The sequence below is a fragment of the Poecilia reticulata genome, chromosome 22 (genome assembly GCF_904066995.2).
Source record: "Poecilia reticulata chromosome 22, P_reticulata-male-v2, whole genome shotgun sequence".
Taxonomy (NCBI): domain Eukaryota; kingdom Metazoa; phylum Chordata; class Actinopteri; order Cyprinodontiformes; family Poeciliidae; genus Poecilia; species Poecilia reticulata.
In genome coordinates, this window is record NC_088851.1 from 27,296,672 (window position 1) to 27,313,479 (window position 16,808).

Sequence of the window (16,808 nt, forward strand, 5' to 3'; positions counted from 1 at the left end):
TTAAATATTATATGTAATGCCCTGATCAGCACTAAATGGAATTGATGTTGAGCCCAGAAGAGCCGGGATTCATTTTCACATAATTATCTTCTAAGTAGTTTTCATGGCTGCAGATGCACCATTTGCTGCAAATGATCGAGCATTCACTATGGAAATATCAATTTATTTTATGTATTAAGATGCTAATATGCTAATAATCCCATAAAGAAGCAAACACTTTTATTTATAATTATATGATGATTATATGTGTATTATATGTGCATGTGTGTATGTACATATAAATTAACTGATTTAATCTTGTAATAATCACCATATTTATGTTCATGTTGTGTATTTCTGACATTGTTTGCACTGTTTTGGAGCTGGCTTTATCACAGTATGAAATGGTAATTCCACTGCCACCTTGTCTGAACACCCAATTTGGAACCATTGCATATGGAAGGCCATGAAGGATCCACCGGGCTCATCCTTCAAATCTGGGGAAAAGGACCCATGTGGTGGCTGCATTTGGAGGAGTCTTTGAATTCAGACCATGCTATGTGTTGTCATGCTATGATGCAATCGGCTAACAAACCTGACTTTCAAAGGATGCAGCCCCTGCTTTTAAAAATAAACATGTTTTGGTTCCTTTGAGTTATCAGAAGTAAGTTGCCTCTACATAACCACCCAAACAGGTAAGCAATCAAAACTTTTATTATTTTACAAAATGAATGTTCAAGAATGCCCTTCTTAGACATGCATGCCTTTTAAATAATATAATGCAGAGCTTCACTTACATGTTTTATTGTGAAGTGCATTACCTAAGTTGTAAGTCATTTACCAATGCAAAAGATGATGATAATCAAAAGACCAGAGGAAAATAAGATAATTTAAATGAAACTCATTTCATGATTTATAAATCCATAATGTTTCCGAGACATTTCAGCTGAGACCTTCTAGCTATCAGAAGCTGTGATGTTCAACTATAAAACAGGACACGCTGCTGTTTCCATAACTGGTTTAGAAAACATTTTTGTTGTTCTTTACTTCCTGTCTGAGGTTATGATGAAGAGTCAGGTAGTGCTCCTTTATGTCCTGGTCATTATGAGTGAAGGATCAGCCCAAGACCTGAAACCCCGCCAGAGTGTTTTCTTCTCAGGTGAGCGTTTCACCTGGACTCTTTTTTTGGGAGGGGGATTGTCTCAAATAACCAAGGAAACAGAGTTAAAATCAACAGTCCAGTTTATTAAAGCAAAATAAGTATTGACAAGGTATAAAAACAACAGAGAAAAAGTTTAGCGTTTCAGCGCTGGACCACTGCATGCATCCTGAAGGAAGCAAACTGAGAGTGGCCCAAACAACAGGATTAAACTCCTTTTAGGCGTCTAAGTTATGCCCTAAAGAGGACGTTCCCCTGAGAAGTCAGTTCCCACATGATATGTGCAGGTGTGTGCATGTCTATGCATAAATAAAACAACTTTCAGATAAAATAATTTAACGCATCGTATCAATAAAAGCGATCTGATTAAAATAATAAACATTTAAACATGAAAACATAATCCTTACATGAGGCATCCCTGCAACAACAATTAAATGTCCAGACCCTTGCAGAAATATTCACACCAATAAACTTTTTCACATTTTGTGTGATGATCTGTAATTACCCTTCCTGTGTATTTAGTTCCACCTGTTGTCTGTGTTCCTTGTCGGGTTCTCGTCATACGTTCGTCTGTCTGCTCCCTGTGCTGCCTGTGACTTTGAGTTTGTTTCCTGTATTCATCATTAATTCATCTTTTTATTATGTCAACCTGGGCTCATCTGCATCTTCCTCACCGGCAACTATATCACATCATGACATTTTGTCATATTGTAAACACAAACTCAGGCATCTTGAAAAGGGTGGAAATAATACTAGTGTAGCATGAAGATGTTTTCTACCACCTCATATGTCTAAATAAAATGCAGAGAACTAAACTAAACTCAGAAGGTTCCTAATTAATAAACAGAGTCCACGAGTGTCAATGTCAAAACATTAAGAATGGCATACAGTAACATCACACTGAGCTAAATATCATGAAAATGCTCTGATTTCAAAAGTAACCTGAGGATGCTGGTTGGATTCTTTCCCTCAGATGTTAACCTGAAGCTGTTTAAGGAGCCTGACTTTAACGGTTTGAGCTCCATGTTGGTGAGAGAAGACATCGGTCTGCTCTTCATCGGAGCCAGAGGAAAGGTCATCACGCTCAGTTTGGATGACATCACCAAGAAGACCAGCGAGGTAGGAACTGGGCTTGGGTGGTGAAACTTTAATGAAAGTACACAAAATGCAAAAGGAGACTGGTGCGCCGTTTTTGGAGTTACACAGTCAATAATTAGTAAGAATTTGGGTTACTTAGCTTGTCATGGTGGTCGTGGAACTGTGGACCAGCTCTACAGCCTCAGCAGGGTCCTGTAGGGTTCTGGGTGTTTGCCCAACCGGTCTACATGTGTTTTGTGGACTTGGAGAAGGCATTAGTGTACCAGGCCATTGATACAGGCTGTCAGGTCCCTGTATGACCGGTGTCAGAGTCTGGTCCGCATTGCCAGCAGTAAGTTGGGCTCGTTTCCGGTGAGAGTTGGACTCTGCCAGGGCTGCTCTTTGTCACCGATTCTGTTAATTCCTTTCATGGACAGAATCTCTAGACTAGACGAGGTGTTGAGGTGATCCGTTTTGGTGGCCTTAGGACCACATCTCTGCTTTTTGCACATGATGTGGTCCTGTTGGCTTCATCAGACCGTGATCTGCAGCTCTCGCTGGAGCGGGTTGTGGCCGAGTGTGAAGCGGCAGGGATGAGGCTCAGTGCCTCCAAATCCGAGGCCATGGTCTTGATAAGGGTAGAATGCATTCTCTGTGTCGGGGGGGTGTCCTGCCCCAAGTGGAGGAATTTAAGTATCTCTGGGTTCATGAATGAGGGAAGAAAGAAGCGGGAGATTGACAGGCGGATTGGTGCAGCATCTGCAGTGAAGCGGACACTGTACCGGTTTGTCATGGTGAAGAGAGAGCTGAGTCAAAAAGCGAAGCTCTCGATTTACCAATCGATCTTCATTCCCACCCTCATCTATGGTCATGAGCTTTGGGTAATGACCGAAAGAACGAGATCATGGAAACAAGCGGCCGAAATGGGTTTACTCCGCATTTCGGGAGAAGCTTAGAGAGAGAAGCTTGGTCATCCGGGAGGGACTCAAGAGTAGAGCCTCTGCTCCTCCACGTCGAGAGGAGCCAGTTGAGGCTTGGGCATCTGGTCAGGACGCCTCCTAGACGTCTCCCTGGTGAGGAGTTCATGGCCCACCAGGAGGAGGAAGGCCCAGGACATGCTGGAGGGATGATGTTCCTCAGCTGGCCTAGGAACTGGCCCAAGTGGTTTGGAAAAGGGAAGTCTGGCTCTCCCCTCTTAGGCTACTACGCCTGTGGCCAGACCCCGAATAAGCGGAAGGAGATGGATGGATGGATGGATGGATGGATGGATGGATGGATGGATGGATGGATGGATGGATGGATGGATGGATGGATGGATGGATGGATGGATGGATGGATGGATGGATGGATGGCCTGTCTTAGCAGGAAAAAATGGGGGTTAATTTTTCAAAGTAATTCTTTCATCAGGTCGTTTATTTCATTTATGAATGTCAGTTTCCAATAAAATACTGAATTAGGCTGATCTAATTGGTAGTCTGACACCTACCAATTAGATATTGAGTTCCAATTAAAATATTTAGTTTAATCCTAAGAATTTAGTTACCAAGCTAAATTTTCAGTTAGCAAACGAAATAATTTAGTACATATTTATTTATGTTGTTAAGTATTTAGATGCAAACTAAATAATTAGCTTATAAACTAAATATTTTCTGCTAAATATTTAACTTACTAACAATATTTTTAAGCTAAATATTTAGTTACTCAGCTAAATATTTTAACACAGAGTCATTTATAAATTATTGAATTACCTTCTGAAAATACGACTGAAAAATGTACCCCAACTTATTAGGCCTGAGGAGCAAAGCGCTGCAAAGGCCTATTGCAAACATGGGATTTCTTATTTTTCAGACAAACTATGCATGCCTTTTTTGAGGCTTTAACACCAGAAACTCACCAAAGTTCATCCAAAATTGTCCTCTAGATAAAATGTTTGGATTCCAGTGGAATTGCTCTACAGTGCCCCCTAATGTGAGCTAGAATCAACCATAGAGATCTGAAATTTGGTACGTAGGTAGATCAACCCCGCTCCCCAAATAAAGAAAAAACTATGTCGTCTAGATATACTCGGCAGTTTGGCACATCTCCCAGTACTTTATTCACAAGCCTTTGAAACATAGCCGGAGCATTACATAGCCCAAAAGGCATCACTGTGCACTGGAGAAAACAGTCTGGTGTGACAAAAGCTGAGACGTCAGAGGCCTGTTTTGTTAGAGGTACTTGCCAATACCCTTTCAGCGTGTCAAGTTTAGTGACAAATTTTGATGGTCCAATTTCATCAATACAGTCTTCAATGAGAGGCAACGGGTGTGCATCAAGGACTGTTACAGCATTCACCTTATGAAAGTCTGTGCAGAACCTTGGACTTCCATCAGCTTTCATGTCTAATAGACATGAAAGCTGATGTCTATTAGACATCAGCTTTCATGATGTCTAATAGACATCATGAAAGCTGTCTATTAGACATCATATAGACAGCTTTCTATATGGCCTGCAACTCTGAATGGCCTGCAACTCTGAATGGCAAGTCCATTTTTAACAAGGTACTCCACTTCTTTTGTCATAACATCCCTCTTTGTGGGATTGACACGGTATGCCCTCTGCTTTATAGGTGCAGGATTGGCAAGAATAATGTCATGAGACGCCACATTAGTCTTGGTAGGAATATCCCCAAACAGACATAGGAAGTCTGATATGAGTTTTGTAATGTCCTCCACTTGGTCATCTGATAAATGTGACAGATAGTCAGGCAGGTTAGCTAGTATTTCACTATTACTAAGCCTTGCAACTTGTGGTGGATCTTTGCGCATCATCATATCCTCCTCAGCCAACTTTGTCACACATGTTACAGGGGAAATGGCTTCAACCTGACTCTGTGTTGGTTGGTCAGTCCCCCTTGAATTATATAGTTTCATCATATTGACATGACAAAGCCTGGTCTTACGGCGGCGAACTGGAGTTTGAATAATGTAGTTCGTTTCACTAAGTTTCTTTTCTACCACATATGGTCCAGAGAACTTCGTTTCCAAAGAAGAGCCAGGGATGGGTAGCAAGATCAAAACCTTATCACCAGGGTGAAACTCACGAGTGACTGCTTTCCGGTCATAATGTTGTTTCATTTTGACCTGCTTTGAAGCCCAGGCATTTGGCGCAAGAGCACAAGCTGCCTGAAGTCGCTCTCTCATCTTTGAAACATACTCTGGAATACTTTTTACAGAGTGAGAAGGTGAGATTAGCTTGTCTTTAAGGACATTTAAAGGTCCCCTAACCTCATGTCCAAACACAAGTCCAGCAGGACTACAACCTAAATTGTCTTGCACTGTTCCACGCACGGCAAACAGAAATGGGATGCCTTCATCCCAGTCCCTCTCTGTATCCATGCAGTATTTTCTCAGCATTGCTTTTAATGTCTGGTGAAACCTTTCAAGGGCGCCTTGGCTGGTAAGAGTTTGAAGTTACGTGCTCTACACCCAGCTGTTTTAGTGCCTGGGCAAAGTTTCTAGACATAAAGTTTGTGCCCTGGTCAGTTTGGACAACCTTGGGAAGACCAAATATTGAGAAAAACTTTACCAGAGCTTTGGTAACCATGGGAGCTGTGATCCTCCGCAGGGGCAAGGCCTCAGGAAGCCTGGTGGAAGCACACATCATTGTCAAGATGAATTGGTTTCCACTTCTTAACTTTGGCAAAGGCCCCACACAATCCACAATCACTCTTCCGAATGGTTCACTCATGACCGGAATTGGGCACAATGGAGCAGGAGGTATAATCTGGTCTGGCTTGCATGCAACTTGGCAAATATGGCAAGTACGACAATAAAGTGAAACATCAGACTTGAGACCTGGCCAAAAGAAGTGTTTGAGAACATTGTTATAAGTTTTATTTATATCCAAATGTCCCGACAGTGGATGATCATGTGCTAATGCTAGCACCTGCATGCGGTACCTCATTGGCACAACCACCTGATAAATAGTACTGCAGTCCTCCAAGTTTTCACCAGCCAAGTGTCGCAACAGAAGACCACCCTCAAACACATATGCCACCTTCTTTCCCTGGGCTTCCTCCTGGGTAAGAACAGAAGAATGACATTTCAACAGAGTCATGTCCTGTTTTTGAGCAGCAATGAATTCCTCTCTGGAAGTAGGTAACATCATATCTGGACCTGGAAGAGGAGATACATTTTCAGACTTGTTGAGTTCAGTCTCTGATCCAGCAGCTTGAGTCTGCTCTGCAGCAAGAAAAGAGTCAGACAAATCAAGACTGTATTTCTTTGACTGGGCCCGCGTGACCACACAAGCAGGGAAAACGTTAGGCATTGGTTCAAAGTCCACGCTTGTGTCAGGTCTGTCCAACACCTCATGCACAGGTAATACCTTTCCACCAGCCAAGTCATTCCCCAGAATGAGATCAATCCCCCTTATGGGCAAGGCGGGAAGGACAGCAACCCTGCAAAAACCACTCACAAGAGTCAAGTTAAGGTGGATATTATGCAGTGGTGCAGATACAAAAGTCATTCCAATACCTTGGACAACCACTTTGGACTGACAAGATGACATGACAGGTAAAGACAGAATACCCTCCCGAATGATTGTCTGGGAACCGCCTGTGTCCCTCAGTATTTTGACTTGTCGGCCATCCTTTGGATCCCCTGTCAAGGAAACAAGACCCTGGGTAACAAAGGGTATGAAACAGGGATCTAATTCATCCTCATGTTTAGCAGTCTGATTGCTGGAGTGTGACACATTTTTAAGCAACCCAACACCTTTTATCTGTGCTGCCTAAGCCTTGCTATTTAATGAAAGGCAGTCAGCAATGACATGGCCTTTTTATGGCAGTAAAAGCACTCCCTTACCTCACGTGGAGAAAGTGGTGGTTGCTCAGCCTTAGCTTCTGACTGAATGGGGTCAGGTTTTTGTTGATGAATGTTCAAAACTTTATCTGCATGAGGTACAGACACAAATACATTCTTGTGGGTCAACATAAACTCATCAGCGACAATAGCTGCTTTAGACAAAGAGGCCACCTTTTGTTCATTCAAGAAAACCACCAGTCTCTCAGGCAACGTGTTCTTGAAGTCTTCCAACAGAATTAGTTGGCGAAGGGATTCAAAGTTACCTTTAACCTCACTTGCAGCACACCATTTATCAAAAAGTAGTCCCTTCTCACGTGCAAACTCCACATAGGTCTGGCCACTAGACCTCTTTTGGTTCCGGAATGTTTGCCTGTAAGCTTCAGGTACAAGTTCATAAACACGCAAGATTGACTTTTTCAGCACATCATATTTTATGCCATCTTCTGTTGACAGTGATGAAACAACCTCCTGTGCTTTACCTATGAGCTTGCACTGCAATAGCTCAGCCCACATCTCCTTTGGCCACTCTAGTGCCACAGCAATCCTCTCAAATGCATTGAAGTAAGAGTCCACTTCTGACTCCCTAAACACAGGCACCAAAGCAATATTCTTGCTGACATCAAACTTGTTTTTATCTGACACCACATGTGGAGAATCAGAGTTCACAGATGAACGAGGAGGAGAGTTGCCACGTGAAAGCCTCATAACTTCTACCTCAAGCCGTTTCAATTTAATCTCTTTTTCAGCTTCAATCTCCAACTTGCGCATTTCAAGTTTGAAATCAAACTCAGCTTTTCTTATCAACTCCCTCTCCTGTGCCTCCAACTGTAGGCGAGCCAGCCAAACCTTGAATCTGACATTACCACTGGAGCCACTAAGCTCTGGTGACACCGGATCGAACCGTGGTAAAGTCGCAGGGGGCACCTGTGGCTCTGTCAACCCCTTCGGGGGAGTTTCCATTACAGCGACTCCTTCATCTTTCGAAGGAGGGAGTCCTAGATCAACAGAAGGATCAGCACAAACATCTACATTCATTTTACTTGAGTCTGCTAGGACTTTAATCTCAATCAGTATGTGAACAACAATGCTTTTAATTTCAGCTTTTGAAAACTGTTTTTTCACTGAAATGTCAAAATGTTCAGCCAGACACAACAAGTCGTCCTTACGACACAGTTCCAGCTGTTCATGGCTAGGAGCCTGTACGAACTCCTCTAAGCTGAAGCTCATTTATAAACAGCCACAAGGATCTCTCAAATTATTGTGAATGTCTACAGCTCAGGGAAAATGATGATCCCGGACGAGCCGCAACTTGTTACGCATTACCTTTCACAGGTAAGGATGAAAGATCAATTACTTGACTTTGCAGCCAGAAATTTGCTTCTAAAAAGCCGAGAAATATTTTCTGTGTAGCTAAATTTTCCTGAAGCAACCTCTGATTGTTAGCGTAGCAGCTAACCTTTTCATACTGTTTTCTAATGAGAGAGCTGATGAAAAACCGCTGTCAGAGGAGAAGTTAATTAAAAACCAATGGATTTAATGACGAAAGATCAGTCAGGATCAGAGCTGGAGCTGCTGGTCTTGAGTATGTTTCCAGCTCAGCTTCTCCATGTCGGTGTTTAGCTATAAAGATGCTACGAGTCAGAGCCCAACATGCTGAAAATGTCTTTTTCTGAATGTGAAGGAATCATATATGTATTTTCTATTACACTTTCGGATAATTTCTCTTTTATTCTTGGCTTTAGCCTGTGAACCAGGACGTCTCAGAAGTCAGTGGAGTTCTCCCAGTGTGGCCAGCAGACTGAAGCCTGTGGCCAGTGTTCCCAGTATAATAAATAAATGTTTCATTCTTTCACTTTTTGTGTATTTTTAAATATATCAATCTGAAGTAATAGTATATTAATGTAGCTTTTGTAAAGAAATAAACATAATTTACTCTGTTAGAATTATTTTCACTCTTTGCTGTCAATAGCAGAGTTGACAAACAGTAATAAATATTTATTCTCAGGAAAAAGTAAGAAAAATATGTAGTTTAATGTTTGACAACGACTGATTTATAAATCAAAATTAATTTCTCAATAATGTATAAAAAAATAAATACAAGAAAATAAATTTTCTTGAAATGTTAAATGTACATTAAATTATGGAATTATGTAAATATGTTATTTAATAAAACACTGTAAAAGTGTGTCTGTTCATCAATCTCAATATAAAAATGATCAGAATAATTTCTATCAAATAAAAACATTGTGCTCTTTATTCAGAAATAGCCCAAAACAATTAAATAATCACATGAAAAGTTAGAAACTCTGTCTTTAGTCATTTCTTTGATTACCAAGTATATTAATGTGTGTGAGAAATTGTGCCAATGACGGGTATTAACTTAAAATACTTTGTAAAACGGCACTTTCTGAAGTTCGGTCCATTTACTTGTATTAGCTTACTGGCAGAGATGCCACATTCAATATGGCCGACGCTGTGACGTATCGCAGCAACGGGCCGACCCTCTCCATGAGGCGTCTACGTGTTCTTGTCTATGTTCCCCACAATATGGAAGATTTCTTCTTCACCGACACACTGCATGTCTGTTCGTGCACTGCTGCCTCTCACTGGTGGAGATGGTGTATTACACCACTTTAAACAGCCTTAATGTTTCAAATGCAAAGTTCATAAGTTTTTTGTAGACATCTTGCTGTAAAACTTTAGATCAATTAGATCAGTTAAATATTTAAGACTAATTGTTCTGAACAAAATGGCAGAGCAATATTACCAGATAAAGCGACATAATTTTTAAAATTTAATTTGTAATACTTTTAAAACAAAATTATGACTGATCACAATTTCTTGGTTAATGTCAAGTTGTCATAAGGAAGACATTTTGAATAATGTCAACTTTGTATTAAAAATGTCATGATTTTCCAAATGACACTTTATGAAAAGAGTCATAAATATTCATGAAGACTTACTCATGTTCATGACAGGTGTTATGTTTCTGACAGTGTCATGTCATTATTATTCACACCCCGTCAATTAAAGTGTTACAGGTATTCCTCTTTTTATATTCATACTTCATAAAGGAATTTAACAAACATATTCCCATAAACATGTTGACTTCCTTGTTTGTTTTCTGTCAGATTAACTGGATGGCAACCTCTGAAGAAAAATCCCAGTGTGTGAAGAAAGGCGAGAGCATCGAGGTACACTAAAGCACATTAAAATAAGAAAATGTCGTATGTTCTCCCTTATCTTAAAATAGTCTGTAATAGCTGTACTTCTAACAGGAATGTGACAACTACATCAGGATGATGCACACTCTGGATGACGGCAGAATTCTGGTTTGTGGAACCAAAGCATTTGATCCGACCTGCACACACCTGGTACGTTCCTCCCATACCTAAGGCTGGGTTGATGTCCTGTAGTACCAGAACCATCGGCCGGGCATTTGCAGTGTAGGAGGAATTAGAAGTATAATTTCTAAATTATTATAACTATTGAATATTTTTTCAGATCTTAGAAGAAGGAACTGTGACTATGGAAGACAGTTTCCAGAATGGCTGGGGGAAAGCTCCCTTTGACCCCAACCAAAATTTTGCCTCCATGATGAATGGTTGGTACAGTGATTTTTATCCCTATGCTTAAATATGGTAGCAGAATGGTGGGAATCAGAGAGGAAATCTCTGCCAACTAGGTTGCTCAAAGAGTTTGGTTTATTTGACAGTTTGGTGTGAAAATGAATTGCATCAGCTGATGGTCATAAAAAATGTGGCAGTTTTGGTCTGCAGTCCAACTGAGTTTACCAGGCTATCAGGTGGGAAAAAAGCCTTACTGTGTCCAACTTCTCCAGTGATGGAGATTCCTTGTTCGCCAAGACAGGAAGTCTTTTTGTCTTCAGGAGGTCATGACAGCATAATGCTGGATATATGCGAAGGTTTTCGCTTTCAGGGTTTTAGACTTTTAATCATCTGATAAACAGCCTGTTAGAGTTTAATTTCTTTTGACTCTTGCTCACATTTTGAAGCTGTATCTAAACATGGGTCATACTATCCAGAACAAGATTTGTGATTTCAGTGGATCCCACTCATACTGAAGGAATAGTTTTGTAATGATTTGCTTCAGAAATTGTGAAACCTTTCCTCTGTTCTCAACAGAAGACAAGTTATATACTGCTGGTTCTATAGACTTCCTGGGATCAATAATGTCTTTCCAAAGACATGGGAAGGATTACATGGCAACTGAACCATTTTGGTCTTGGCTCAATGGTGAGGTGGCTGCTTGACACAGTTAAAGGTTCTTTAACTTTGAAATCTTCGTGTCAAATCTAACAACAAATTTTAAATGATTCAATATCAGGACCCAACGTGATTTCCATAAATTTAGCTGAAATCAGCAAACATTCAAACAACAACGAGGACGACAGCGTGTTCTTGTTCCTCACAGAGCTCGAAACCAATGATCAACGCAGCCAGTTGCGACTGTCAAGAGTTGCACGAGTGTGTAAAGTACGTCTCTAAATGTTAAACTTCCCCTAAAACACCACATGAGTCAGTATTAAAGTCTGACATTTGTCCCGATTCAGAGCGACTTGGGAGGTGTGACAACTTTGCAGAGAAAGTGGACTTCTTTCCTGAAAGCCCGTTTGGACTGCCCGTTTGGAGACCTACGTTCACGGTCTTCGGTCCAGGACGTCTTTCTTCTACGAGATGAAAACAATTTGAAGGACAGTGTCTTCTACGCAACATTCACCGCAAACTTGTAAGTCATGTCTTTTCAGGTTTCAATGTTCATATAATTCAGACTTTAGGCTCTTAATCTCCAGCTTTATGATTGTACTGTGTTTAAAATAAACATCCATCCATCCATCCATTTTCTTCCGCTTATCCGGGGTCGGGTCGCGGGGGCAGCAGCTTCAGAAAGGAGGCCCAGACTTCCCTCTCCCCAGCCACTTCTTCCAGCTCCTCCGGGGGAATCCCAAGGCGTTCCCAGGCCAGCTGAGAGACGTAATTCCTCCAGCGTGTCCTGGGTCTTCCCCGAGGCCTCCTACCGGTGGGACGTGCCCGGAACACCTCACCAGGGAGGCGTCCAGGAGGCATCCTTACCAGATGCCCGAGCCACCTCAACTCGCTCCTCTCGACGTGGAGGAGCAGCGGCTCTACTCTGAGTCCCTCCCGGATGACCGAACTTCTCACCCTATCTCTAAGGGAGAGCCCAGCCACCCTGCGGAGGAAACCCATTTCGGCCACTTGTACCCGTGATCTCGTTCTTTCGGTCATGACCCAAAGCTCATGACCATAGATGAGGGTGGGAACATAGATCGACCGGTAAATCGAGAGCTTCGCTTTTTGGCTCAGCTCTCTCTTCACCACGACGGACCGGTACAGCGCCCGCTTCACAGTAGACGCTGCCCCAATCCGCCTGTCGATCTCCCGTTCCCTTCTTCCCTCATTCGTGAACAAGATCCCCAGATACTTAAACTCCTCCACTTGAGGCAGGACGACCCCCCTGACCCGGAGACGGCACTCTACCCTTTTCCGGCTCAAGACCATGGCCTCGGATTTGGAGGCACTGAGCCTCATCCCGGCCGCTTCACACTCGGCTGCGAACCGCTCCAGTGAGAGCTGCAGATCACGTTCCGATGAAGCCAACAGGACCACATCATCCGCAAAAAGCAGAGATGTGATCCTAAGGCCACCAAAACGGATCCCCTCAACACCTCGGCTGGTCAGAGATTCTGTCCATGAAGGTAATGAACAGAATCGGTGACAAAGGGGAGCCTTGGCGGAGTCCAACTCTCACCGGAAACGAGCCCGACTTACTGCCGGCAATGTGGACCAGACTCTGACAGCGGTCATACAGGGACCTGACAGCCCGTATCAAAGGGCCTGGTACCCCATACTCCCGGAGTACCCCCCACAGGGCCCCCCGAGGGACACGGTCGGACGCCTTCTCCAAGTCCACAAAACACATGTAGACTGGTTGGGCAAACTCCCATGCACCCTCCAGGACCCCGCTGAGGGTGTAGAGCTGGTCCAGTGTTCCACGACCAGGACGAAAACCACACTGCTCTTCCTGAATCCGAGGTTCGACTATCCGAAGGACCCACCTCTCCAGGACTCCTGAATAGACCTTACCAGGGAGGCTTAAGAGTGTGATCCCCCTGTAATTGGAGCACACCCTCCGGTCCCCCTTTTTAAACAGGGGGACCACCACCCCAGTCTGCCAGTCCAGTGGAACTGCCCCCGATGTCCATGCGATATTGCAGAGTCGCGTTAGCCAACACAACCCCGCAACATCTTAAGGAACTCCGGGCGGATCTCATCCACCCCCGGGGCCCTGCCACCCTAGGGGCCCTGCCACCGAGGAGCTTTTTGACCACCTTGGCGACCTCGTCCCCAGAGATTGGAGAGCCCAGCCCAGAGTCCCCAGGCTCAGCTTCCTCAACAGAAGGCATGTTTGTGGGATAGAGGAGGTCTTCGAAGTACTCCGCCCACCGGCCCACAACGTCCCGAGTTGAGGTCAGCAGCGCACCATCCCCACTATAAACAGTGTTGGTGCTGCACTGCTTCCCCCTCCTGAGACGCCGGATGGTGGACCAGAATCGCCTCGAAGCCGTATGGACAGATGTTTGTTTAAAATAAACAAACATCTGTTATTCAGCTGCCATATTGTTACTGTACAGAGATTCCTGCATTTAGGTTTCCTTTTCATATGTTAAGTTTTGAGCATTTTCAGAAGATATTTTAAATGTTGCCATTATGCATCCTAATAAAGTTCTAGTATCATTGATAAAAAAATTACTTTGTTTTTATTAAACATACGTTCAGAAACACACTGTCTACTTATTTGATAAATAAGTTGTGTGAAAGGACTAAGTAAAACCCTTGATCCATTTTCTAAGCTTGTGTATACCACACCTGCAAGTGAGAAGCACAATGGAGAAATTGAACGCAGATCTCTGGCAGGAGGTCAGGGTAGTTTCTGTATAAACTGAGTAGCCTAGACCCCACTATTTCTGATGTGGCAGTCTCCCTAGTGTCCAGGGTTAATGTGGTTCCTGAGCTTTTAGTAACAGGACCTCATTTGCAGGGAGCCGTCCAGTTCCTTCAGTCAGTCCGCTGTCTGCGCCTACAAGCTGTCAGACATCCAGCAAGTTTTTAGGGGGAACTTTCTGACCTTGAGTGACTCTGGCTGCTGGGTGAAGTACACAGGAACAGTGCCTAAACCCTACCCTGGTTCGGTAAGCACCAAACAAAAGTAAAATAAAAGCAATGAAAATTATCCACCTCATGTGATCTCTGATCTGTATTATCAGTGTATTATTGATGAAACGCAAACCAAAGATGGGAAGACCTCTCGTGAACTCCTAAAAACAACCCTGGACTTTGTGAGGGAGCACCACCTGATGGAGGGAGCGGTGACCCCGATCACTGAGAGGCCCCTGCTGGTCCAGTCTACAGCCCAGTTCTCCAGAATCGTTGTTGACAAAGTAACCTCTCTGGATGGACAGCAGCACATCATCATGCTTATTGGCAACAGTAAGTAACTGAATCATACATGATGACTTAACACATCTTGGCGTTGTTGGCAGGATCAGACTAGAGAATGGCTGTATTGACCAATGAACAGGCAAAAACTACATGCAGTTTCACTGTGAATGTAAGAGAAAGTTCTGGAGTGCAGTTTCTAACATTACACAGTAAAAACTACTTAGCAGCAGACTTGCTCTGAACACCAAGAAAACCAAAGATACCATCATTGACTTCAGGAAGCAAAGCACCGACCCAGCCCCTCTTTACATCAATAGCAAGAGTGTGGAAAGTGTCCACACCATCAGGCTTCCTGATGTCCTCACCTCCTCTGACATCTGGACTGAAAACATTACAGCAGTCATTAAGAAGACCCAGCAGTGGCTACGCTTCCTGAGGGTCCTGAGGAAGCTACTGTTGACTTCCTATTGCTCGTCCATCAAGAGCCAGCTGACATACTGCATCACACTATGATATGCAAGCTGCACTGTTGCAGACAGGCTGAGGTGGTAGAGGGTTGTAAAGGAAGCTCAAGGAATTATTTGCTGCCCTTTTCCCTCTGATGGATATTTGCATCTCCTGCTGTAGAGCTATGCCTCTACCGAGGCAATTAAAACTCAAAATTAAATTTTGAGTTTTAATTTTAAAACTTGTTTGGTCCTCTAGACTCTGGTTGGCTGCAGAAGGTGGTGTGGTCTGATGATGATGGAGTGCGAATCATTGAAGAGTTGCAGCTGTTTCAGGATCCTCAGCCCATTCGCTTCCTCCAGCTCTCCTCTAGAAGCGTAGGTTACAGCTACATGTCTGTAGACTAACTATACCTGGAGATAACCTTTGAACTCTGATGATCTGCAGAGTCAGCTGTACAGCGCAACTAGAACTGCTGTTGCTCAGCTCAGAATGAGGGACTGCAGCCGCTACAAATCCTGTGATGACTGCCTTGTAGCCAGAGATCCATACTGCGGCTGGGACCGTCTCAGAGGCCTGTGTGCTGCTGTTGCTGGTGCTTCAAACTCCTCCATGTATGTCGCACTAACTAAGACATGTTCACTGTGTGCTACGTTTATAATCAGAGAATTTCATTTATTTGTGTCAGGATCCAGAACCTCATTGATGGTAATGTTGGAATTTGCTCAAGGTTTAAATGCAAGTATTCGCCACATAAAGTTTTTTAAACACATTTGCCTTTGCGAGGATAGTAGTAGGAGAATTTTTATGGCTGTTTTGGCTTCTCCTACAGTGTCAAAGCCGATTACTGACATCTACCTCACAGTTGACGTCGCACAGTTCCTCCCCTGCTCCCCTGATACCAATCTCCCCATCAGCTGGAGCTTCTCTGGTCACATCCTTGAGCCCGGTCCCCGACACATTCTGCTCAGCCAGGGACTCGTTTTAACACCTTCCTCTGCTGATGTAGGCCTTTACACCTGTGACACAGTGGAAGTAGTTAAAGGCAGAGAGCACAGGAAGGCGGTTATCCAGTACAACATTAAGATTTCAGAGGGTCGGGTAGTTACCTACATTTTAGCTTCTGTTTGTGTGGTGTGTGTATTGCTCATCATCTATTTATGCTGGAAGCTGAAAACTCAAAAACGTGCTGGCACTATTAAGATTGGCATCAATAAGAGTGGCACCCGGAAGCCCTAGCAACCAGAGTGGAAGGGACGGATGCCAAACCATTAAATTTATAGTGTGATAATAAAACAACCCACTTTTTTAACTTTGTGCAGCATTACATGCAACTCAATACAAAAATAAATGACTAAAATGATTAATGTGTGATTATCCATGCTTGTAACTATTGCTGAAACTAGTCATTGAATTAATCGATTATTAAAATAATCATCGCTTGATTTATTAATGTATTTATTGTTAACTGGAGTATGCAGACTCTAATAGCCAATTTGTTAAAATAACAACAATATAAGCATTATTTAAGAAGAAATTCCAAAAATAAATTTATTTTGTGTTTAAATAAAAAAAAAAAACTTTTGTCTGTAATCTGTTCGAGACACATCTCCTCTGGTGGTGGTTTTAGCTTCATCTGGTTCAATTTCTGTAAAAAAAAAAATAAATAAAAACCTATAAAGCACCTTTTAATATTCAAATATTAATCAGTTAAATATCATATGTAATGCCCTGATCAGCACTAAATGGAATTGATGTTGAGCCCAGAAGAGCCGGGATTCATTTTCACATAATTATCTTCTAAGTAGTTTTCATGGC

General features: G+C 42.9%; 1 protein-coding gene across 4 annotated transcripts; it reads left to right on the forward strand.

The window, feature by feature from the left end:
- The first annotated feature begins 237 nt into the window (after positions 1–237).
- On the forward strand, positions 238–16,353 carry LOC145550059 (semaphorin-4E-like). 4 transcript variants are annotated; one of them, XM_081603481.1, is made up of 15 exons: positions 238–674; positions 1,039–1,138; positions 2,112–2,257; positions 10,194–10,256; positions 10,341–10,436; positions 10,567–10,666; positions 11,208–11,318; positions 11,410–11,558; positions 11,636–11,811; positions 14,143–14,293; positions 14,369–14,591; positions 15,249–15,367; positions 15,438–15,604; positions 15,679–15,728; positions 15,823–16,353. In XM_081603481.1, the coding sequence occupies exons 2-15, from the start codon at positions 1,042–1,044 to the stop codon at positions 16,227–16,229; spliced, it is 2,055 nt and encodes a 684-aa protein (XP_081459607.1). In that variant the 5' UTR covers positions 238–674; positions 1,039–1,041; the 3' UTR covers positions 16,230–16,353. The 4 variants fall into 4 exon arrangements, with proteins under 4 accessions (XP_081459607.1, XP_081459608.1, XP_081459609.1 ...); XM_081603482.1 differs by lacking the exon at positions 238–674 and having other exon boundaries at positions 888–1,138; positions 11,497–11,558; XM_081603480.1 differs by lacking the exon at positions 238–674 and having other exon boundaries at positions 890–1,138.
- The last annotated feature ends 455 nt before the right edge of the window (positions 16,354–16,808 follow it).

Coding starts and splice junctions, on each gene's coding strand:
- LOC145550059 (XM_081603480.1), top strand. CDS start 955: ATGTTCAACTATAAAACAGGACACGCTGCTGTTTCCATAACTGGTTTA. Junction 11,319..11,409: donor ATTTTGGTCTTGGCTCAATG/GTGAGGTGGCTG, acceptor ATTCAATATCAG/GACCCAACGTGATTTCCATA. Junction 11,559..11,635: donor GAGTTGCACGAGTGTGTAAA/GTACGTCTCTAA, acceptor GTCCCGATTCAG/AGCGACTTGGGAGGTGTGAC.